The sequence below is a fragment of the Protopterus annectens genome, chromosome 11.part0 (assembly GCF_019279795.1).
Source record: "Protopterus annectens isolate FY-2018-M chromosome 11.part0, PAN1.0, whole genome shotgun sequence".
NCBI lineage: Eukaryota > Metazoa > Chordata > Ceratodontiformes > Protopteridae > Protopterus > Protopterus annectens.
In genome coordinates, this window is record NC_056745.1 from 341,214,268 (window position 1) to 341,240,444 (window position 26,177).

The following is a 26,177-nucleotide window of genomic DNA, read 5'->3' on the forward strand; positions in this document are numbered from 1 at the left end:
TAATGAAGTCACTAAAACATGGAACACCCAGCCCTCTGACCTCAGAAAACAAAACTGTACTTCCACTTTCAAAAACCTCCTTAAATCATACCTTTACAGTAACCATTTTTGAAAATGCAATCCACCCCCCTGAAGCCTCACCTTGCAGTAAGACCTTACTCCCTTATACTTCTGGTGTTCACTATCATTGTTCTCTGCCAATGCTGTCTGTACATGTTGTATATATTGCTATAAGTTGGGAAATGCATTGGAATATTGCGTTATAATAATGCTCATTGTTTATATGAGGCTATCCTCAGCTGGCTCTCAAGTAACTACCCCCAAGAAACCATTATACTTGGAGATTTTAACATTAACTGGAACTCCTGTATATCTGAGCAGCCTTCTACTCATATCAACTTATATGGTTTTACCCAAACTATAACATCCCCAACCCGCACCAATAAAACTAACAACAAAACTAGTACCCTTGACTGGATACTCACTAATACCCCCCAACTAAACTATAAAACAGGCACCCTCCCTGAGGACATAAGTGATCACTTGCTTACCTATTTAATCAGAACAAAACTGTCATCCTAAACTCTGCCATCTGTAGAACTATTCGCACTACCAAAAATTTTAACCCTGCTCACTTTCAAGCTGAACAAGTCACCTGTGACTGGTCACCCCTGAAATACCTCCCAATAGATAATGCTGTGAAATACTTTAACTCTAAATTTCTAACCATTTTAGACAGCCATGCCCCATTACGCAAAGTTAGAATTAGAACCAAACCGGCACCATGGCTCACCAAAATGACCAAACAAAAAATCCTCCAAAGAAATAAACAATGGGCGAAATGGCGCTCAACAAAAAGCTCCTCAGACCACCTGCAATTCAGACAGCTAAGAAATGAAACAAAAAAAGCCATATTAGCCGATAAAAGAAACTACTACTACCAACTACAACAAACCAACCAAAATAATCCCCAAAAATTCTGGCGCGGTATCAATAACCTCCTACACCCTGGATGCTCAAGTACTCCCTCTCCCTCTGGCTCTAATCACAACAATCCCATCCAAATAGCAGACTCATTTAATACTTTTTTCACTGAAACCATACAATCCCTAGCCAACCAGCTATCCCCTAGCATCCCAGGCTCTGCCACAACCTTTACCAATAATTCTCATCAATTTCATTTTCAGCCAGTGCCCACTTCACTTATCTGTAACCTCATACAGAAACTTAAACCCACTACTCTCTCTGCTGATAAATTACCTGCAGAATACCTGCAAAAAGCTGCTAAAGTCATAGCCTAATCCATATCCATCCTCATTAACAGAACTATTTCTGAAGGAACTATTCCCCTAATCTGGAAAGTCTCTCACATAATTCCCCTGCATAAGGGCGGTAACTCCAAAGAGTTGTCCAATTATAGGCCCATAGCTATTCTATCTCCTTTGGCAAAAATAATGGAGAAATGTATACACATACAACTGTTAACCTACCTACTCGATCACAATTTATTAGCACCCTGTCAACATGGCTTTAGACCATTTCATAGCACCACCTCTGCTCTCTTATCCTTCGCTAACCATATTAACAGCAATCATAATATTGATACTCTATCCTCAGCTGTTTTTATTGATCTGTCCAAAGCATTTGACATGGTGAATCACCACCTCCTTATAGACACACTCAAAAACCTGTCATTGGACAACCATACTATACAGTGGTTCCAATCATACCTACATAACAGGCAACAGGCTGTACTATGGGAAAATACTTTATCTTCCCACGTCCCAGTCACTCTAGGGGTCCCACAAGGATCTATATTAGGCCCATTACTCTTCTCCATCTTTACAAATGACCTTCATTCTGTAATTCCTCAAGCTGACTGTATCCAATACGCTGACGACTCCACACTCATATGCTGCTGCTTCTCAATCAGAACTTCAGTCACTAACCCAAATGACCTTTAGTACAGTTGAAAACTGGCTCCTACAAAGGCGTCTTATCCTTAACCCCAAAAAGCAAAAATGCTACTATTTACCCCCACCCGCAGAACCTCCCCACTTAACTTTACTATTACTTCAAATGATGGAACTATAATATCTCCGGAACCAACCACCAAACTACTCGCGCTACTAATAGATAACAACTTGTCCTTTGAACCTCACATTAATAACACCATAAAAATAGTAAACAAGAAACTAGGTTCCCTCTATAGAATAAAACCCTTTCTTACACCTCCAGCCAGGGTTACTATTGCTCGTACCCACCTCATCTCTACCTTGCTCTATGCCTCCCCTATCTATACCAAAATATGTAGAAGTAATCTGAGTAAACTTACATCCTCCTACAACAATATTGCCAGATTTGCAGCTGGGTCCTCCTATAGAACTCATCACTGTATCAATCTGAATCAGTTAGGATGGTTAGAGCTGCCAAATTTAATACTTTTCAATCAATTAATAGTAGCCCATAAGATCCTGTATTTACCTCAAAATACACCCATACTTACATCCCTAGTCATCCCCTATAATAACCTCAAGACCTTACGCTCAGCTAATAACCTACTTGTACAAATATCAAAATCCAACAACTTAGCTGGTGACACCTTGTTCTCCAATACAGTAAGTAAAGCCTGGAACATCCTCCCAAGCCAGCTAACCTCAATATCCTCTGTCAGCTTATTTAAAAGCAAGCTTAAACCCTACCTCAAATCACACTGGCTATGCCCCTGTGTTAACCCAGACTAAGTACCTAACTATTAACTAGACAACCACAATTCCTAGCCTATCATGATCTTTTGTTGTCTCACTAATTTTTAGTGAGCTTAACCTTCCTTAGGATTTTTTCTCATGTAAATAAGTATATTAAGTGGAATGATTAAACACCTTCATATAGTATCACAAACTATGTGTTAAAAAACACTAGAAATCCATCCTTGTTTGCTGTTCTTCTATACTCTATTGATCTCTAGTGTTTTTCTTTCTTAGGTTTTTGTGAGACCTCAGTATCTCTTATCATAAATTACTAGGTGTATCTAATTTTGTAATATGTTATAAAGATTTGTACTACACCATTTCTAATACAAATGTATTAGTCTTATTCATCTATTCTTAGATAAATTTTTCCTTTTTCCTACTGAAATATAAAATATATAATCTTAGGCTTGTACTATAATTGTTAAAACTTATGAACCAAATTATACTGTTATTGTCTTTGTCTTGACCTTTTATGTTGTTGTAATTTGTGGAGCTTTTCTCCCCGGGCCTCCACTGAAAATGGACATATATCCAGCTGGACTAGCCCGGTCAACAAATGTAAAATAAATAAAATAAAAAATATTGTATATATTGTATCTACTATGTATAGCATGTTTTCTAATTTGTTACTATCATTTCTCACTTTGTAACCAAAATGTTGCCATTACTTAATTCTCTGCACTATATGGAGCTTTTCTCCCCAGGACTCTGCTGAAAATGGACACCAGTTGTCCAGTCAGATTATCCTGGTAAACAAATGTTTAATAAAATAAGCAAATAAATATGACATTGGAAGAATTGCACTCTTAAAAGACAAAGGGGAATAAAACTTGATGAGATTGGATATTCATAATATGTAGGTCCTGATGTAGCAGAGTATCTCATGTACATTTGGAGCAAGAGGGATTCACAAACATGTCAAATGAGACGTTTCTTCTTTGTAGACAACTTCTGGGAGTACAGTGTAGCAAAGGAAAAACAGATACATTTTTTATGATACACAGGTATCAAAAAGCATTCTGGTAACTATTATGAAAGTTTTGAACTTTTTTGAGTTGCCAGAGTTCTTCAATCAGCCACTTGTGATTTATTTGGAATACTGCATGCTCCTCTGTGTTTGGTACTTCACTACGATATTTTACAGATTTGGTGTTTTTTGGTGCAGCACCATTCAGCAGGGACACCGACTACTGTTTGCGTTATTATGAAATACCTGTTATAAAGACAAATAGCTAATATAATATATGATTGCCTGTCTGGGTTTAAGGATTTTTAATAAAGAAAACTGAGTTTAATTAAGGAATTATTTGCTATGGAAAACATTATACTAGCATTATGGCTGATGTTTTGCAGGTATTCTTTTTTTCTAAATAAGAAGTGATTAAAAATTCAAATTTCTGCTAAAAGGAGCAGAAACATACATAGCACATACATAGTACATTTGAATACTCCAGGAAAGAAGACATAAGATAACTATGAAAATACTTCAAGGGGACTGACAAAAGCAGGGCAGTAAGGTTAAAATATAATCTATAAACCCTCGTAATGCTGTTAAGTTCTAGCAAGATTCATGCCTAGTTTCCAGCTATTCACTTTGGCTATTTTTTGTTCTGCTGTCTTCAGAGTAAGTAAAACTAATGTTTTAACATTTTTACTTTGCTAACAAATGCTACTGGATTTTTAACACCCACTAGTACTACCAGATGGGACTTTGGTTTACAATCTCATGTGAAGTAACAAAATAAAAAGCCGGTAAAAAACAAACCAAAAACTTTATTATAAGAATAACAACTTCAGTCACTGCTTTCTTCACTTAAACACACTGAGACTTCATCAGACTGAAAGTTGCATCACACATACAATATATGAACCCAAACATGCAGTACAGGCAGAAGATGAAAAGAAGGGTCTATATTATAATAGCAAACACTTAAAATAGCAAATGTTGTATAATCGACTCTAAAATATTGAAATGGCAAAATGCTGAACACACGGAACAGCGATTTTTTTCACAGGCAAAAAAATCGCTGCTCCATAAAAAAACAAAACAAACAAAATAAAGTTGGGGACTTCACCTCTACATCCCCCTACTTAAATATATCAACACCGAGATTGCACCACAGTGGATGAAATGGCAAAGTCCTGAAAATGGCCCAGTGATTTTTTTTCCTTGGGGGAAAAAAAAATCGCTGTTCCGTGTGTTCAGAATTTCGCCATTTCGATTAAAAAGGTTCAATTAAACAGCGTTCACTATTTTAAGCATTCACTGATTTAATAGGGAACTGAAAAGAATGCCTTGGGTAAGCACCTTAAAATGGTAAATGTAAGGTTGCCTTTAAGTTTTTAGTACTGGATGATATTAAAAATGCTGAGAGAATGTTTAATGCAGAGAATGAATTAGGGTGGTTGGAATATTCCTGGCAGGTCAAATTAAATGCTTGTTACCCTCCAGGACTGAACAATTATGAAAACTTTGCAGCTTATTTATAAAGAAAGGGGTTAAAACATTAATTGGTAATTAAGCATGTGATATTATTTAAGCATGCGTACATAAGATGCTTGGTTTGTTTTTTTACCAGCGTTTTATTATTTTGTTACATTAGTTAGTTCAGTGTACACTGTTTAGTAGAATCTCATGTGAAGGACTGATTCTGAAAAGCTGTAATTCAGTTCCTTCTGAACTGTTGTCAGCTGTTGGGCTAGAACCCTTGATATTCTTATCTTACATAATCTCTGGTGAAAATGCAACTTACTGAACTACAGATACTATTCTTGCTATATAAAGAAAAAGGCACTGGTGTAACAAGTATCACAATGACAGATATATCTATGCAAAAACGAGCAAGAAAAGACATCTGGTAAGCCCACCTTCCCCATGATAGAACTGCACAAGATCTGCTGTCATATATCTGTGATCCTCAGAAGCTGGAAAAGTCTGCACTGGGAAGAAAGCATATGACTGATTATGCAGCGTTTCCTTTTCAGCACTGTGCTGTTACAGTCCTACTTTGATGTCAACATCAAACAGCTTGAAGGCCAGTCTTGCTTTGTCAATCAGTTGTCTCCAGAGCAGTGTATGTATACTGAAGAAAATACTTTTAAAATAATATACAGGATACATTGTCTCAAAGAAATTAGGAATGGGGGGATAGTTCTCTTTTCAAAATTGTATGCACGTTACTGTAATATTGTCACTTCACCATAAATCCACACAAGAGATGTCAACAGGACTCAAAAGCATAGGGAAGAATTTTTTTTTCAGGAAAAAAATGAATGCATTTAATTGTTCATGTTTTTGCATGCTTTATATAATATGGAATGCTTCAGACTGGGGAGATAACTGTTGTAAGTCTCTGTCTCCCCCACTCTTACCTTATTTTCTTACTTCTATTACTATAGTCAATGACGTTTAATAAACATTTTTCTTAAGTTACTTCTGCTGTATTTAGAAACACTGTCAATATCTGACTTTTAAAGGCTTATTCTAATATCTCTCAATGGTGCAATGTTCTCTGTCATTGTTATTGTTTGTATGCATGTATTTTCTTTGCATCCTCGGCTGAGACTGAAAATGATCCAGAAATTCAGTGCTCTACCCCAGTAAAGAGATATAAATAATCAGAAATAACTAAAATGATGAATTTCACAGTCACAAAGGCATTAACGTTTGGACTCATGCAGGAGAAGCTTGGCAAATTCATGCAGTACAACTGGATTACCTTAAGAAACAAAGTGCAGTCTGCAGTGATGTGAGATTGCACAGTATAAGCACTTAAACTCTAATGTTTCTTTTGATATTTTGATAATGTGGTGACTTGTTTACTGGTCCTGACAATATAGTAAGGACTTTACAGAGAAGAGTGAACCAAAGAACAACACAAGAACAGCAAAATCAGTTACAGTAAACTAAAATATATAGCTTCCTTTTTCAGACGAACTGCTAAATAAGCAATTAATTAACTTGGTACAGCTGTACTTACTTTGCCAGGAGCATCGTATTTGCAGACAGTTGAATTTGGTGGACAGTTCCCAAAGTTTTCCTGACAGGGATCTATTGGCAGGCACACTTTTCCATCACCTGTGAATCCTTTGTTGCAGGAACAGATGTATTTGTTTGGTCCAAGCATAGTGCACTGAGCATTAGGGTCACAGACCTTGTTTACACATATGTTTATTACTGTGAAAAGAAAGGCATTTTGTTCAAAATATGAATTACATGCTATGTAATAAAAAATAATGCTGTAGCACAATCTTGTTAACTGACAAACCTAGATATGCACATTTTATGTTATGGCCTACTGAGAATGTATAACATGCAGTAGTTATGACCTTCATAATGTGGCTCAAAGACTCATTTTGTTAACTTCTTTGTTATCTTTCCTATCTCTTTGTCAGACTCACCATGGATGTTTTGATTTCAAGCCCTTCTAGCAAAGTGGGTAACTCCATGACCACTGTATCACTTTATAATTACTCTCTTTTCTCTTTTGTGGGCTGTTGTCTATTCAGCTAAGGTATCTTTTCATCTAGTTTTGTCGGATTTGCAGTGTTGATACACTTTTCAGTGCTGAAGGTTTTGCTCCCCTTAGCACATTTGCAGAATGACAGTCAAACTTTATTTTCCCTTCTGTCATCTTCCGTGTTTAGGATGCTGAAGGAAGGAGAAAGAAAAAAAGAAAGAAATAGAGAAAGAAAGAAAAAAAGAAATATTCATGAGTCCAAGCCTTTGGTGCAAAGACAGAACATCAACTCCAGAAAGGTGAATGGATTATGTGGGTAATAGTGGACCAAGAAGAAAATGACATTTCTCAATACCTTAGAGAGGGATGTTTAAAAACAGTGATTTAGAAAGTCATTAACACTAATGGCGATGGTGAGCATGCCATTCACTGCGGCACATATACAAGTGCAGAACTACATGCATGTTCGCATACTCATTGTACCCCTTTTTAGGGACAGGTTGGGCATAACAGGGATAATGCCTCAAGGCCTGGAGCATAGTGAACTGCTATATCCTACTGTACATATTTTCTCATCCAATTTCCCTGGCTCTGAATTACTCTATTTACATGGTTTAATATTATTTCTTCCTGCAAAATTAGGACCCATCCAATAAATGGTCATGACACTGGAATATGAATCAGCTCCATGGTGCAGAAGGATAAATCCCTGACTATGATCCAGTAACATGGCACTGATTAATAACCGGTGCACTCGAGGAGCTGATGAGGGACAGTGGGGGGACTGCTCTGTGCTGCTTAGCCCATTCTTGTGGGAGGGAAGCAGAATGACCCACTGCATGACTGGCTCCAAGCAGAGGGCATAGATTCAACAATCAGCAGTTAGGCTGGGATAGCCATATCACTTACAGTGCGCTTCCTGTGGTTGCATTCAACAACAAACAGAAGTATGCATGTGTCTGAGAGTGCCATTGTGGTATGCATTGCCAGCACAAAGGTCAGAAAAGAAAGTATGAACAATCATCTGTGGCTTTTGGATGATTATTCATTTATTTCAGCATAGGTTACCTAAGACTGAAGGACTAATAGGCAAATCTTCATTGGAGACTTGGAGACCAAGGGCCACTATGAAGTGATGTGGGGTGCATATAGCCCATACATAGCTAACGCGGAGTGCACAAGCAACAGAGAGGCACAAGGGTAGATGACTGTCAGATGTAAGGCAAAATACACAGAAAAAAGATATTAGCATTTGCAGATCAATAGGTCAGAAGAAGCAAGTGGGATTGTGGATGCCAAGTTAAGTAGTCCTGGAAATTTAACAGGGGAAAAGGAAAAAAAATCATAATGACCAACACAAATCATCTGTACCAATATTTCCTTATCATAAATTCATCCCATACGTTTTCATAGTTAGGAGTGTATTATGAGCTTTGGTTGCAACACCACACTTCTGACTCATTTGTTTTAACTCTAAGGTCACTACAGACAGTGAAGAAGAGCCATACTGCCCCTTGGCAAATAGTATTAATCTGTGCATTGGCTCATGGTTCCTTGTATAATTCCTAAACTGAGCCAGTAGTAGTCTATTAGCAGAAACAGCTGCTCCCTGCTTTGACGTTCCATGTGTGTTTCGAGAGTTTCTTATGACTAATCTGTAAGCCGACCTTGAATTCACTGAAGTTAGTTTAGTCATTAAGTACTCAAATAATTGTGTTGTCAGATCATGTGACTACTACTACTTCAGATGTTGTTCAAACATAGGATAAATGAATGAACTGTAGTTTTGGCTTAGTGATGCTGTTATTTTAAACAATAAAATGAAAAAATGCAGTCTTTTTTTTTGAAGTTTGCAGGTGGGATATGTTCAATATCTGTACAGTTTACATTTATTTCTGACAATACATTTTCTAACCAAGGAATTAGTGCATTCAGGGCTATCACTTTCCTTGAGTCAGTTGGTAGGAAATGTAAGAGTTTGTAGGAAAGTTTTAGTTGACTTAAATGGATGATTGCTTCTGTGTGATATTGAGAAAGTATTTAATCTATCCAGATATCTAAATACTTGAGTGTTCACTTGTAATAATGTTCTCTGTGGTCTTTAAATAGTGCATACTAGTTTGTGGCATTTTTTTGTGGGTGAACCTAATATCACTACAGTTGAATTAGTAGTGTTAATCAATAACTTATTCTGAGTTATCCAGGTCCATGGTTATTGAAGCATTATTTTGCAAATCAATTTTCAATTCTTTTGTATTTTTGTTAACATTCAAAAGAAGCATTTCATCTGTATATCCTCTTCATCTACTGCTTTGTTTAGACACATTTCAAATGGGTCTATATTAGAACATTGAAGTTTCAGAACTTCGAATGTTCTAATATCGACACCTACTAACCGAAAGCTGAAAATAGCGAACATTTAGATAACCGAATTCTTTCCTAGGGAAAGAATTCGGTTGTCCGTTCCTGTTGCTTTGCTATTTTCAGCTCTGCGGTGGAAAGTTACGGTGGGGTTCAGGTAAGTGTCCGATTGTGTGGACGTGAGGGTTAGGGTGGGATAGGTGAGTTAGGATTAGGGTGCGGGTCAGGTAAGTGTGTGAGTGTGTGGATGTGAGGGTTAGGTTGGGATAGGTGAGTTAGGGTTAGGGTGTGGGTGAGGTGTGTGTGCGATAGTGGCGGACCTTAGGGTTAGGGTTTGGGTTAAGGTAAGTGGGTAGATAGTGGTGTATGTACAGTTTAGTGTAGGTTTAGATGTAAAATTTTAGGTGTATGTGTGTGGATTTCTGTTTGTTTGGTGTGTTTGTGTTGTGTGTATGTGTTTTGGATCAGCGAATTTGTTCCCTAGTAAAAAATTTGCTGTTTTCAATTTTCGGTTTTATCAGTTTTCAGTTAGTAGGTGTCAATATTAGAACATTTGAAGTTCTGAAACTTCAATGTTCTAATATAGACCCATTTCAAACTGTTTCATTATTAGTAGCATGCGATAGAGCAAACCCCTGTTGAGTAGCTCTCCCTCTTCGGATGTTAATAAGTTCATAGTATCTCAATATCCAATTCTTAAACTAAAACTGATGTTTTGATAATTATAAGAACAGTTTCGAGTATAAAAAAAAAACAAACAGACTTCCCAATAGTTTACTGTATTTTTTTCTCTAACATCCACATTCATAACACAAAAGTGAGTTGTGAGTATCCAATCCAACAGACTCATTCATCCTCTGTATGAAACGTGGAAGAATTCCAACACAACCTGTCACTTTATCAGCAGCAACTCTACAGAATGGAGATGATTGAAGAAAAGCTGCTTAAACTACTTTTATTAACAGTGGAGTTTTCCTAACTCAGAGTAGGTATTTACTTGTTCCCCTCTAAATAATATTCCTTTGAGGTTCACCAAAAGTTGTTTTGGCATTTTTCTCCTAATGGCTTTTGATAATATCCTGTTGACAGACTGATATTGTGACTTCATGCAGAAAACAGCTTCCATTTTTCTCACTGTATTTCCTCTCCTAGTATCTACACACACATAATAAGGGGATTCCTAAAGTTCCAGAACTGGCCTCCATGTATAGGTACTACCAGTTGCCCAATTGTCACATTCTTCATTACCTTAAATAGAAGAAACATCCCTTTAAAATAACCTGCAATACAGCATAGTAATATTTGTTATTATCTCCTGAATATCTACCATGCCCTCATACTTGGGGCAGCTCAAAGCCTTCATTTTTGGAGTTTTACTCCTATTTCTAGAAGGTACTCTAACTCCCAAATGCATTCCCTTCATCCCAACCCCAGGTATTGCATACTTCTTCCGATGTTGAAAATATTGAAATTAAATCTGACATGACAGGCTGGAGCAACAAATAAATAAACACATACATATATATACATACATACTTAGAATAAATATACATCTTTGCATAAAAGTGAATTAATTATTTTTTTAAAAGAAGCACACCATGGTATGCAAAGTAAAAGTCTCACTATGGCCTTTGACTGAGGACTCCATACTCCCTCACTAATATGGTTATATAAGCATTTATTAAGGAGTCTTCCAGTGATAGACCATTTTATCAAAACCCAAGGGCAAAATAAACAACTAAATAAAAATGAAAATTGGTGGCCTGGGTGTGCAAAGGGCTTTCATGTCTGCATATCCTTAGTTAATATAAGAACCTTCAGTGTCATACAACCTCAGGGAAAGTTTGGCAGTTTGGACTAATTAGTGAATTGCTTGAAGTGGACTTAACAAAACAAGGTAATAACCAGTACTTTTCAATGTAAGATCTAGAAGTCTCCTTTTCCCATAAAATGGAGGTATAACTTTACTCCTTATCAACTGGGTATGAACTGATATCAGCAGAAAAAAACAAAAATAAAAACAGCCAGTAACATAAAGAGTAAGATCTTAAGAAGAAAGGCAGATAATAAGACTGAAGACAATGAGAAGACATCCAGAGGATCAGAATAAACAGTGCCAGAAGTCCGAGACAGAGAATAGGGCAGCTGCAAGCATACCTTTAAAGTGTCCGGATTTTCACAGAATGTCCAGATTGCTTGCCTCATATTTTTGTTCTGTTCCTCATAAAATTTGTGATTTTCTGGATTTTTTTCCACAAATTAGTGAGGACTGAATTCACTAAATAATGATAGGCATTTGTGTTTCAGACTTTTTATCCTTCAAAAAATGTATTGGTAACATGATATCTTTTATTCTAACAACTTTCTAAGTTTATAAGCGCAATATTTCATATATGTCCCTATTTTTGGGGCTTTGTCTCCCCACTAGTTTTGGCTTTTTCCAGATTTTTTTGTGCTAACAGGTTGAGAGCTATAGCTGCAAACTGTAATACCGATAGACAGGTCAGTATACTGAGTCTAACTGACAGCTGGGTATGTTATACAAGAGACACGAGAAAGGGAGATTGGAGGCTATTACTTTTTCACACAGGACAAAAGTAGAAAGATATATACACAAGTGATGCACCCTAGGTGAAGCAAGGTATAAACTCTGAGCTGTATGAGGACAGAAAAGAACAGAAGGCATAAGACAGACTTCAGTGACAAGAAAAAATTACTTTCCAGGCAGTCAAAAAAGAAGGGAGCAGAAAGGTCTTGTCTTGATAAAATATACTGACCACCAGAGCAGAAAGCTGAGATAATGAAATAATAAGAACAGATAAATAAATAATTAAATACAGTCTGGAAAAAGAAGGACATGCTTATGGACTATATCAGTGTGCATGAAAGGGTCTTAAAAAATCCAGAATCCAAGTCTGGGACGCTAAGTCATTTAATCAACACAATAGACCAGGAGAGATTCACACTGCTAGCCTAGGAAGACATGAGCAAACAGAGAGTTCTAGATAGCATAATCAAAGATAAAGGTTAAATACCTTGAGGTAAGGAATCCTCTTTCAAGCAGTGACCATGTTGCTATATGATGGACAGGAAAATGTTAGAACACTATAAAAATAAGACCATGTGTCTCCTCTCAAAACAGAATATGAGCCTAGTTAGACATACCTACCAAGTCAGGAAAAGGCAATAAACAAACATCACTATTGGGGTGAAGGTTATGACTCATACGCATCAAATGTACAGATTTTTGTAGAATGTCCAGATTTTTGCCTCAAAATGTTGGTCCATCTTTCATAAAATTGTGGTTTTCTGGCAAATTAGTGTCAAATCATTGAAGACTGAAGTTATAAAATAATGTCAAATATTTCAGCTTCGGACATCATACCCTTCAGAAAATGGATGCTAATGCAAAACCTGTTATTCTATCAACTTTCTAACTTTGTAGGACCAATATTTAAAAATTGCCCCTATTTTTCGGCCTCTGTCCCACTTTTATTCATGGCTTTGTCTAGATTTCTTGCGCTAAGAGATTGAGCGGTATGGACTTACGATACACACAGAAACAGATATATCACTACCAGAGATTAATATGTATGCATCCTGGAAACATTATTTGCCGGTCTGTAGATGTTCCATTGTAGCCTGCACTTGATGTATTTAAAAACATCAGGTATGAGCTATGCGTTCCTACATCTCTTATGCAGGGCAATCATGAAGATGTAGGTACAACAGATGTGACACTACTTTAGATGTCTATAATAAATACTACCAAGTTAAACAAATGAACAGAAATGCAGGTACTGTTATGAGACATATCTATAATTTATAATAGTCATGTAAGAACAGAAATGCAGGCACTGTTATGAGAAATATGTATAATTCATAATAGTCATGTATGAACAGAAATGCAGGCACTGTTATGAGACATATGTATAATTTATAATAGTCATGTATGAACAGAAATGCAGGCACTGTTATGAGACATATGTATAATTTATATTAGTCATGTATGAACACAAATGCAGGCACTATTATGAGACATATTTATAATTTATAATAGTTATGTATGAACACAAATGCAGGTACTGTTATGAGACATATGTATAATTTATAACAGTCATATATGAACACAAATGTAGGCACTGTTATGAGACGTATAATTCATAATAGTCATGTATGAACAGAAATGCAGGCAGTGTTACAAGATATATAATTTATAATAGTCATGTATGAACATAAATGCAGGCACTGTTATGAGACATATATATAATTCATAATAGACATATATGAACAGAAATGCAGGCACTGTTATGAGACATATGTATAATTCATAATAGTCATGTATGAACAGAAATGCAGGCACTGTTATGAGACATATGTATAATTTATAATAGTCATGTATGAACAGAAATGCAGGCACTGTTATAAGACATGTATAATTTATAATAGTCATGTTTGAACAGAAATGCAGGCACTGTTATGAGACATATGTATAATTCGTTATAGTCATGTATGAACAGAAATGCAGGCACTGTTATGAGACATATGTATAATTCATAATAGTCATGTATGAACAGAAATGCAGGCACTGTTATGAGACATATGTATAATTCATAATAGTCATGTATGAACAGAAATGCAGGCACTGTTATGAGACATATGTATAATTCATAATAGTTATGTATGAACAGAAATGCAGGCACTGTTATGAGACATATGTATAATTCATAATAGTCATGTATGAACAGAAATGCAAGCACTGTTATGAGGCACGTATAATTTATTATAGTCATGTATGAACAGAAATGTAGGCACTGTTATGACACATATGTATAATTTATAATAGTCATGTATGAACAGAAATGCAGGCACTGTTATGAGACATATGTATAATTTATAATAGTCATGTATGAATAGAAATGCAGGCACTGTTATGAGACATATGTATAATTCATAATAGTCATGTATGAACAGAAATGCAGGCACTGTTATGAGGCATATGTATAATTCATAATAGTCATGTATGAACAGAAATGCAGGCACTGTTATGAGACATATGTATAATTTATAATAGTCATGTATGAACAGAAATGCAGGCACTGCTATGAGACATATGTATAATTCATAATTGTCATGTATGAATAGAAATGCAGGCACTGCTATGAGACATATGTATAATTCATAATAGTCATGTATTAAGAGAAGACAGGAGTTTGTCACTGGCAGATGCAGTTCATAATTCTTATCAAACTCTGCATTTTAATAACTCATTTAAATTCCTGAATTTATATAAAAGTAACAAAAAAGAAGCCATAACATCTAATATTTTATGCTATTGGAGTTACAGACATTTCTCACCAATTGTCCTTGTTTACAATTTAAAAGTGTGCCATTATATGAAGCTCAGAAATTTGCACTGATAGGTGCTACTGTTATCCAATACTCACATTCACATTTCTTCCCATCTCCAGTGTAATATGGTAAGCACATGCATGCCAGCCTTCCTGTACTCAGTAAGGTGCATCTGGAATTCTGTGGGCATGCCATAGTTTCACATTCCGGGATAGCTTTGAACATAAAAAATAGAAAATAAATGATTATACTTTCTACTACAGCGTATTACTCATACTATAGTTCCAGACTACTTTTATTGCAGGGAAAGAACATAAACTTGACGCCACTGACAAATTTCAGAGTTCTTTTTTGTTTTATTTTAAATTCAGTACATTTTCTTTTAATTCTACAAACCTGACTACAGAAGGATGAACGATTCCAGTAAACATATATTAATTATTTGCCTCAAAGCTTACCCTCAGGATATTAATTTATCAAACAGTGTGAAAGTGTAAGTTTAGCTCTGTGACCAACTCTATCAAAATATGTGAAATGAGGTAAAATTCTTTCACATCAATCTTAGAATCATATGCAATAAGATCCCATATTTGTACACTTGGTCAGATCACTGTTTCCTAAACATCCTAGTACTTAGTGAAACATTAAAACCTGAAATTCAAGAAATAAAGACATTCTTTCTCCAGGCATTAATGTCCACAAAGCTGAATGAAAATGTATAAAAAGCTGGAGTTGTCACAATTATATACCAAAACAAATCACAGCCTTCTCAATATCCCCAGAAGGGTCTTCAGTTCAACAATGCAGAAATACTCATTGAACTGGTCCCCTTCAATAACACTCCACACTAAATGATATTTGATGACCTTTATTAAAGTTACATAAACATAACTTTATTGAACAACATTTTAATGTATTGGTCACAGCATGACATCCATATAAACCATTTACTAGGACAGCGTAACCCTGCTCACCCTTGCCCAATAAGCAGCGTTGTCACCTCAGCTCACTTACTTTTTCTTACCAAGCAGCATCCCATCGCTCACTTTTATTCCCCAACTCATTGAATTAAACATCCAACACCAGAGGGGGAACAGAAAAGGGACAAGCCTACCCCTCTTCTCCACCTAAACACCAAACCTATGAAATAACCATGCAATCCTCAATGTTCCTAAAAGAGAGAGGGAGAGCGCGTAGCAAGTTCACATCAAAATCTGATCCCTTACCTAGTCAAACAAAACCAGTTAAACCCCTCCTTTCACTTACCTCATTTCCTCCCAACCATCCTACCTTCCCAATTTAACCCTTTAATCCCCCCCCCACACTAACTTTCTTCCACTATTAACTCTTAACTCCCATTACTATTCCTACCTGACCCTCACCTGAAGATGTCCATGGACAAATTGGTTTGTTCTCAAACCACATTTGTCTCGGTCCACTTCAATAACACATCACACCAAATGACATTTGACGACCTTTATTAAACTTCCATAAACATACCTTTATTGAACATGTTAATGTATTTATCACAGCATGGTATCCATATAACTATTTACTAGGACAGTGTAATTCCACTCACTCTAGCCTAATAAACAGCTTCCTCATCTCAGTTCACTTACTTTATTCATCAAGCAGTGTCCTCACCTCTGCTCACTTACTTTATTCATCAAGCAGTGTCTTCACCTCTGCTCACTTACTTTATTCATCAAGCAGTGTCCTCACCTCAGCTCACTTACTTTATTCATCAAGCAGTGTCCTCACCTCTGCTCACTTACTTTATTCATCAAGCAGTGTCCTCACCTCTGCTCACTTACTTTATTCATCAAGCAGTGTCCTCACCTCTGCTTACTTACTTTATTCATCAAGCAGTGTCCTCACCTCTGCTCACTTACTTTTTCTTACCAAGCAGCATCCCATTGCTCACTTTCATCCCCCAACTCATTGAATTAAGCATTTGCACCCCTGTTTGCTTACTTTTACTTACCAAGCAGCGTCCCATTTGCTCACCTTCATTCCCCAACTCATTAAATTAAACATACACCACCAGAGAGGGAACAGAAGAGGGACAAGCCTGCCCTTCTTCACCACCAACCAGCCTGACACAGGCTGTTCCCCCTCATTCACTCCAAAACTTTCAGCAACCCCTCCAAAACCAACCTAAGTGTACATTAAAATCCAAACCAAAATCATTCAGGTGTACTCCATCCTCTGTGTACCAAACTGGATCCTTGTCATCGACATCCTAATGCCCTATAATATAAATACCTCAATGGCTATCATCTGTCAGTCCTTATGCTATCAACCCTACCTAAAAACTTCAACATACAAACCACAGATATAGTAAAGTCACATACCCTGCCACCCGTGCAACTATACTTATTGCAGCTAAAGTCACCTTGACCGACTGAACTGGCTTACCTTGTTCCCAAGCCTGAACCAAATATTTTAACACACTCCTTCCCATCAAACTCCTTCCTCTTCAGGCAGCTGCAACCCAGATTTAATAAAATCTTGCAATGCCTTGCCATACCCTTCCTTTTAAAAGCTACCCAGGATTCGCATGCCAAGCATCTGATCATTCCAAGCCAACCTGACACACCTCATCTGACAGCAGCAGAGCTCAAACCACTGCCATATTGACAGAATAAAAATTAACCCTTTTCCTCCACAACTTCTCCTGCTAGACTTTCAATGACAGCCAAATTGGAACTAACTCCAACCAGCCTCCATCCCTTCTCCAACCATCCTTCTATCCTGCTGGCCAATGAGCCACAAACCATTCCCCCCAAAATAAAATAAGCCCTCCATACCAATAATTCCTGCCTCATCTGTAAATAATGGCAAATCCCCTTAAACAACCCAGTCCACCTGACAAAAATCAATACCATTATACTGCTCCAAAAAGACAATCACAATGCTTATTTGGCCCACATCAACTTATTAACCCTCATCCAATGATGTTTGCTTTTCCCCATTCAACAAAAGGCCATTCTCCTATAAAAGCAACAACCTGGGTAAACTGCCCCTTAATCCACACCTTGGCCTTGGATTTCCCACCAAATCTTTTCTTTGATACATGTTGCCTTTGCATCTAGGAAACAAAACAAACCATGGCCTGCATCCACTAGCAATCCCAGAAAACAATGTCTTCCTTGAGCCTTCTACCTGCTGCCTAACTAATGGAACACCCAGTTCCTCACACATCCCCAAAAAACAGATGTATACCATCCAGTGCTCTGTCAAATCCTTTACCCACTCTTAGAAAGTCATCCAGATAACATACCACATTTGGTTACTCCCAGACTGCTTCCAAATACAATGGAAGCAGAGCCAAACCTCCCAAAGTAGCACAGGCCACCGAGCATCCCATTGGCATAGCCTTATCAAAGTAAAACTGAAACCCAACCCCCTGCCCAGCAATGGCCTCTCTTCCTCTCACTCAAACTAATAATAAACAAAAAGTGGATTCAATATCCACCTTCACCAACCATGGGTCTGTAATCTCCCGAATGACCTGCATTGCATCATCCAAAGACGCATAACTGACTTTTGCGTCAGCTCCTTAAATAAAATCATTCACAGAATTCTCCTCGGAATAAGACCAAAATCAAAAATGTGATTCCCTGCCAACTTCTTAGGAACCAACCCCAAAGGAGGAAACCTTAATGCTGTTAAAGGGAGGAATATACCCTGGACCTAATAACCTACCCATTTGCCATTCCTTCATCACCAAGCCTTCCAAAATCTCTTCCTTCCCCTGCAAGGAACCCATATTCCTACAAATTCATCCCTCCCCTCCCACCCCTGCTTTAATAGAAAATCCCTCGGAAAACCCATCTATTAATTCAACTTCAACTGCTGAATCAGGAAATTGCATGAGCAGCTGACTGAAATGAAATTGTTAATGGAATTCTCCTCGGGATCAGCCAAATGGTCAGACTAAATTCACAGACCGACTTCTTAGGAGCCAAACCTAATGGCAAGACCGTAAAACTGCTAAAAATGGGGGCAAAAGGGACCAATAGCCTACCAGTCCACTGTTACGTCTCTAATAGTCCTTGTACAATATCTTCCTTCCCCTGCACTGAATGCAAATTCTAACAGACTGATCGATTCCCCCAACCCTCGACTCGATAGAAAATCTCAGAGAAAATCCAATAATTCATTTCCTCTGCAACTACCACATCAGGAAATTGCTTGAGCATCCACTGCACTGCCTCCACCTTAATGCAAAACTGCATTCCCTGCTGTTCTTCTTGTTCCATGAAAGGACACCCCTTCCTCTGGCCACCAGAATTCTCCCTACCCCACAGACTTTGAAATCCTACAAAAATGAAGGTAACCCACCAAAGTCAGATGAAAGTGAAGTTGAATTGACCAGATTTCCCTTCCCCTGGCCACACTGCCCAGATGGATGCATTCCTGCACACTTTCAAAAAAAAATTCCTTTCCTGTAACTAGTGTAGCCCAGATTCAGATTTGCTGTATCCAGGACTGTATGTAAGCTTCTGAGCCCCCCCCAAGCTTTCTGTGTTGGAGGGAAGCCTTCTAGTTTATCAGTGGGAGTGGTAAGCACTAGGTAACCTATCTACCACATAAGGAGTGGTCCTGGCCCAGAAATTGTAGTTATTGGCCGTTTGGGCAGTTTTTCCATCTCTCTCAACTTTCTGATTAAAAAGCCCCATTTGCACTTGTTTCCCCCCTTTCCTGTAACTAGTTTATTCCAGATACAGATTCTTACTTTTAGCACTTGAATTTGCTTATTCGTGATCAGCACTTGTTCAGAACTTGTAAGCACTAAATAGCCTACTAATTACTACAGCACTCAACCTTCCTCATTACCTAGAGGAAAACAGTTTTGGTATTTACTTTCCTCACTTGCTTAGAGAAAAAACAGCTCTTGTACTCACTTTCCTCACTTTTCTAGAGGAAAATAGTTTTTTTATTCAGGCATGTCCAAGGGTCAGCTCCCAGTGTTCTCTCTTGTCTATCTGATGAATCTGGGCATCTTGGGGCAATGTAGAAATTGCCTCATGTACACAGACAACCCTCTCCTCCTACCACCCAACACTACAACCTGTGAGAGATGCACTTAATCTAGCCAAACTGGAGGTAAAGCTCTCTCCAATCAAGACTGAACTTGACAGTCAAGAAGAGAAGGTAAACACTTGCACCACACCACACTCATCACATAGTCTCACTAAATCTACACCACCAAAATCCACACATAGAAACACAAAAACATTCGCGGAGGCTCTGAATAATAATCTGGTCAAGCAACAGAGACCTCCAAAGCAGAAATTCAAGCAACCTCCACCCCCCAACACAACCCAAATGACACATAGCCCACAGACTCAGTGTGCCACTCAACCACAGCCAATAAGGCAAAACAACGTACCCAACACACTAGTCATAGGCGACTCTACAGTCAGGCACACTGATGTCCCACTCACCAGGCTAAACAAGGAGAAGGTTAAGAAGGTTACTGTCAGCTGCCTGTCAGGTGCCAGGATCCGCCACATAACCCATGCACTCAGGTCACTCCACAACAAATACAAATATGACTCTGTCATTGTCCATCTTGGTGTGAATGACCTAAGACATACCTCCCTGGACTACATGAAAAGAGACATGGAAGAGCTCTCCAGTCTTATAGCCCAGGCAGGTATGACCCTAGCCCTGAGTAGCATTCTGCCATCACCCAGAAGGATGATGCAGTACAAGGACAAAATGAGTGACTTCAACAATTGGCTAAGCTTCTGGTGCCATTCTAAAGGGATCCAGTATCTGTCTGCCTGGGATGACATGGTCGACAGACCACGATGCTTTGCCAGAGATGGCCTGCACCTATCACCCCTGGGATTCCGGATACTGGCTAAGGTTCTTGCCGCTCCTATAGTGGCTTTTTTAGGCAAGGTTCAAATGACAAATTCACCACCATAACAGGAACAGGCAAGCAAAAACTGAGGGTGATGCTACTCAGTGCTAGAAGTCTAAATCTCAAAATGCACTCACTCGAGGCACTCCTTAAAATGGAGAACATTGATATCTGTGCAGTGACTGAGACCTGGTTCAAGGCTCCAGAGAGCACCTCTGCACTACCAGGCTATAACTCATACCACACTTTTCGGCCATGTAACCTGGACCGGAACACCAAAGGCGGAGGTGTGTCCATATTCATTAAGGATATCCACACCTCGAGGCTAGTTGCTCAGCATAATGCATCCGAGGTTATCCAAGTGCAACTAACTCTGGGCAAAACTGCAATCCAAATTGTAGCTTGCTACAGATCACCCACCATGCTCCAGGATTCCCACTCCTCTTTTCTTGATGTACTGGAAAATATTAGGGTTCAACCAAACACTCTAATAATGGGTGATTTCAACTACCCCACCATTAACTGGGAAAACTACTCATGTACCAACTCCTTCGCTCAATGCTTTCTGGAATTCATAAACTCCAATGCCCTGGATCAACTTATCCACACCCCCACCAGGGGCAACAATATCCTGGATCTAGTCATTACCAATATGAGTGACCGGTGTTTCACACCTGAAGTCAACGCCTCATTGGTCCGCTCCGACCATAAGCTAATTACCCTAGATATGCACATCCTGCCTCCACCCCCCATTAAGGAAACCATGGTAAAAAATTTCTCCAAAGCCAACTTCATGCTTTTTAAGACAGAAGTGGTGAACTTCATGACACCCATGCAGATGGACAATACAGTTATGACTACTGAATCCTACACAATTGCACTTTATAAGCACTTACATGAGTGCATGGATCGTGCTATCCCAAACAGAGCCAAGACGCTATCCTCCAAAAAAAGGAAGCCAATCTGGTGGTCCCCTGCCATAAACAAACTGTACAACAGAAGGAAGAAACTCTTACAAAAGAGAGTAAAATCCCATGAGTGGAGGAGCTCCCTGGTCAGCCTCAGTAAGAAGCTGCAATCTCTGATAAAATCCTGCAAAGCTAGTTACGAAAACAAAATCGCCACTGATTCTAAAGACAACCACAAAGCATTCTATAGCTATGTCAAGAATCTCAATGGCAACACTCAGATCTGCTTTGAGTTACAGCACAATGGCACTAAATATACAGACCCAACTGATATTGCCAACATCCTGGCAGATAGGTTCAGTGCTAACTTTACCCCCCTCTCACCCCATAAAGAGCCGATCTCTATACCGGAAGAATGCAAAGTTCCTGTAATCATGGCTGCACAGGTAAAAACCACACTCTCCAAAGCCAAGAACACAGCATCCATGGGACCAGACAACATCCCAGGCTGCGTTCTACATGAACTACAGAACGAACTGGCACCCCACCTAAGTACCATGTTCAATCATAGCCTCACCTCAGGCTTTGTCCCTGCTGAATGGCGCACAGCAACAGTTATCCCACTCCACAAGGGGGGAGCCACCACGGACCCTGAGAACTACCGCCCCATTTGCCTGACGAGCCTGGTTGGCAAGGCCATGGAACGTATCATCATGGAACTTATAAACAAAGATATTGGTAATCTCCAAACTCTGGATCCCACCCAGTTCGGGTTTGTAAAAGGCAGATCATGTCTCCTAAACCTAGTAGACTTCTTTGAAGCAGTCACCAAAGCCGTAGACAAGGGTAAGGTGGTTCACACAGCCTATCTAGATCTTGCCAAGGCTTTTGACACCATCACCCACTCTGGAATTATAGATAAACTCACTAAACTAGGTATAAATCCCTATGCCACAAGATGAGTTGCCAACTGGGCACTGACAGAGCCCACACTGTGAAAGTAGCAGACTACAAATCCGACTTCAGACTAGTGACAAGTGGAGTACCACAGGGTTCAGTCCTGGGTCCTCTCCTGTTTAGTATCTACTTCTCTGAAGTACAGGCTAACACAGAAGGTCTTTGGCTAATGAAGTTCACAGATGACTGCAAACTAGGAGCCATAATCAAACTCCTAACGATGTGGACATCCTACAAAAGGGCCTCTCTGAGACAGATGCCTGGTGTCAAAGCCATGGCCTCAAGCTCAATGCCAAAAAGTGCATTGTCATCCCCTTTGGTAAAAAATCTGTACACATGAACTACAACATAGGCAGTAGTATACTTAACACTGAAAGTGTGATAAGAGACCTTGGAACACAAGTGGACAGTAGTCTCTCCTTTGATAATCACATTGCCACAGTAGTCAGGAAATCCTTCTATGGGGCACACCTCATCACAAAAGGTTTCTCATCCAGAAAAAAAGTGGTCATTGTTCCCCACTACTCATCACTCATTAGACCCATTATAGAGTACAATGCCCCTTTTGGTATGTACCTCACAAGACATCTACAACAACTGGAAAGGCCACAGAAATACCTCACAAAGAAGATTACTGGCCTCAAACAGATGCCCTCATGAACCGTCTCAAAAAACTCCAGCTTTACTCCGTCGCATATCGCCTACTCAGAGGTGATCTCTGCCTAACATACAAAGCTATGTCAAACCCAGAGCTGTTGGACATGCTCCACTTAAAGAAATCCCAATCCCTCCGAGCTACACGCTCTAGGGACCTAAACCTTGTCACCACATTAAACAGAACATGCCGGAGGATAGATTCCTGTCCCAGAGACTTCCCATACTCTGGAATAAACTACCTATCTATATCAAACAAAGCTCCTCATTAGCACTCTTCAAGAAAAATCTTGATGATTGGATGGGAAATAGGAAATTCACCCCGGGGATCACCTCTGTGGCTCTGCTTGACAGTGGCACAGGAAAATAATTTTCTTGGGTGGCAAAAGCCAGGGTACCTTTCTGGCTGGGCTTGTATAGGCCCCAGGGCTGATAGCCTAGTACCTACCTATGAACCTATGTGAGAATCTGCATGTCACCAATTAACAATGCCCTGCATTAACGGCCAAACAAACCTCCTCCCAATTCCCCCATCCTACCCCCTCTATTAATGACTCCTAAGTTATCTATCATGTTGGCCAGCCATAAATAAGGGTGCCAAAATTCCCCAGTGAAGTCACTGGTCTACTGCTTTTCACTTCCAAAACCTCTGATTACAGCATAACATGGCACTCCCCACAAGTAGGTGTTGCACATGACAGATTCTGAAAAATAATGCAAGAGTGGCAAGGCCAAAGCAGTATATTTTCCAACGATGCTACCATGTAATAAACAAAGTCTAACACCCAATTTTTCCCATGTGCTTACCTATTCTCTTTTGGCCCAAGGCTGCTGAAGCCACCAAAAGATATTTACTATTTGCATTTTCCAATTCCCACAAACACTGGACCCCTTCTGCATCAATTAACTCAAAAATATCTACATACTTTCTCTTTCAGCTCTTTTCCATAATTGAGGACAGTATATGATCTGACAGAAAGAGAGCTCCTTTGGCTTGCCCAGGGCATATTTAGCTAGTCAATCATTCGGCCAGATCTCAAAGTCTGAACCAACTTCATGTAGTTGCGACTCCCCCAACCAATGACATGAAACTCCCTATAGCCAAACTTACGTTACCCTCTCCAGTGAATGTCTCACCCTGGACCTGCCCCTTCACTAAACCTCTGCCAACCCTCTATGGTGCCTACAGTTTCACCATACTCCTGACAGACTCACCTTTCTCTACCCCCAAAATATTCCCCGACTGAACCAAATCTGACATGCCTATGCCTACATAAATTCCCAACAATGTGTCATTGCCTGCCTTGTATTATGCAGTGCTCCAACAGTTGGCACCTCCACCATGACAGCATCACTTGACTGTCATGCCTGCTTCCTATGGGCCACTGACCTGTTCTTTACCACTTGTCATCTTCCCTTCTGACTGGACCCACCAGATTCTTTGGCAGCCATGTTTTTGGTGGTAGGTAATTCTTGTAACAGTTCTTCTAGCTACGAAACAATGGCTACCTATCTCTGCCATGAGTCCTGTGCTTCTGCCATCTGCCTAAAGAAAAGAGCATGGTAAGTACTCTACGACAGAGAGAGAGAGAGAGAGAGAGAATAAAAAAATGACATAAATGTAGAGGTAAATATAGGCACCTCAACACTTAATCCTAATACCTCATTAATGGACCTTTTTTTTTAAACAACGTAGTTAACCATCCCATAACCTTCCTAGTTGAAACTGTTAACACATCATTATTATGTGTACCACATGCCACCCATTTGTTCCACATTATGTGGCTGAGTTCCTCATTTAAGGGATGGAAGGTTGTAAGTAATGAAAAAAAAAACAAAAGCATATGGAGCTCTTTTTTTTATACACAAAGGGGTAACCCAGTTGTCCGCACTACCCAGCTTACATTATCACTGCATAGTGCATGCGCTGAAGGCAATCATTACACTGGACAGGTTGTGGCCTACGAAAAGCCATTTTCAGCTTGGCTGGAACCAAACCAGCACTGAGAGGCTGCAGTGTCCTACTACCAGCACTAATGACCACCTTGCCAGACAACAAGAGCAGGTCTGCAGTCTGCAATGCTCTGCCTGTGCCTCAGCAGAAAGCTGTACTTTTCTTCCATTTCTCTCTTTTATTTTGTCATTCCCCTGATCCAATCTAAACACAGTACTACTCTCAGTACGGAGGAGGGGTACTAACCAGCCAATACACTACTCCAAATACCCCTCAACCACTCAAAGCAAGAAATCTGGCCAAAAAGCCATAACTAAAAGTGGAACAAAGGATCAAAATAGGGACAATTTCTATATATTGATCTTACAAACTTAAAGAGTTGATGGAATAACAGGTTTTGCATTAGCTCACCTTTTCTGAAGGATTTGCATTCTGAAACTCAAATGTCTGCCATTATTTTTTAACACTGCAGTCTTTAATGATTTGCCACTAATATATAAGAAAACCACAATTTATGAAAATGGACCGTAATAAAAGGCATAACTCTTGACTTTCTGTGATAGCCTGTACAGTTGAAAGGCACACCACACCACATGTGATGGCTATTGATGCACCATGCATATGCAGGGGCACCCATTAACAAGATAACTCACAGCCCACAAAAAGCCAGTCATGGCTTGGGTGGAACCACACCAGCACAGAAAATACCATGGTATTCTACCACCACCACCTACGACCACTAACCAAGGGTCCATGCTACCCCACATACCTCTCAACCTCTCAAAGCAACTAAAAGTGGGACAAAGGACCAAAATAGGGACAATTTTTTTTTATATATAGCTCTTGCAAATTTAAAAATTAGATGGAATAACAGGTTTTGCATTAGTGTGAATGTTCTGA

The 26,177-nt window shown here is 39.1% G+C and overlaps 1 protein-coding gene across 1 annotated transcript in view; it reads right to left on the reverse strand.

Moving 5' to 3' along the window:
• Nucleotides 1–26,177, reverse strand: part of STAB2 (stabilin 2) — a 922,612-nt gene that overhangs the window by 748,407 nt on the left and 148,028 nt on the right. Inside the window, exons 7-8 of the mRNA XM_044087850.1 lie at nt 15,022–15,141; nt 6,734–6,930 (exon numbers count right to left, since the gene is read on the reverse strand). Of these exons, the coding sequence (XP_043943785.1) occupies nt 6,734–6,930; nt 15,022–15,141 (317 nt within the window). The remainder of the gene's footprint in view (nt 1–6,733; nt 6,931–15,021; nt 15,142–26,177) is intronic.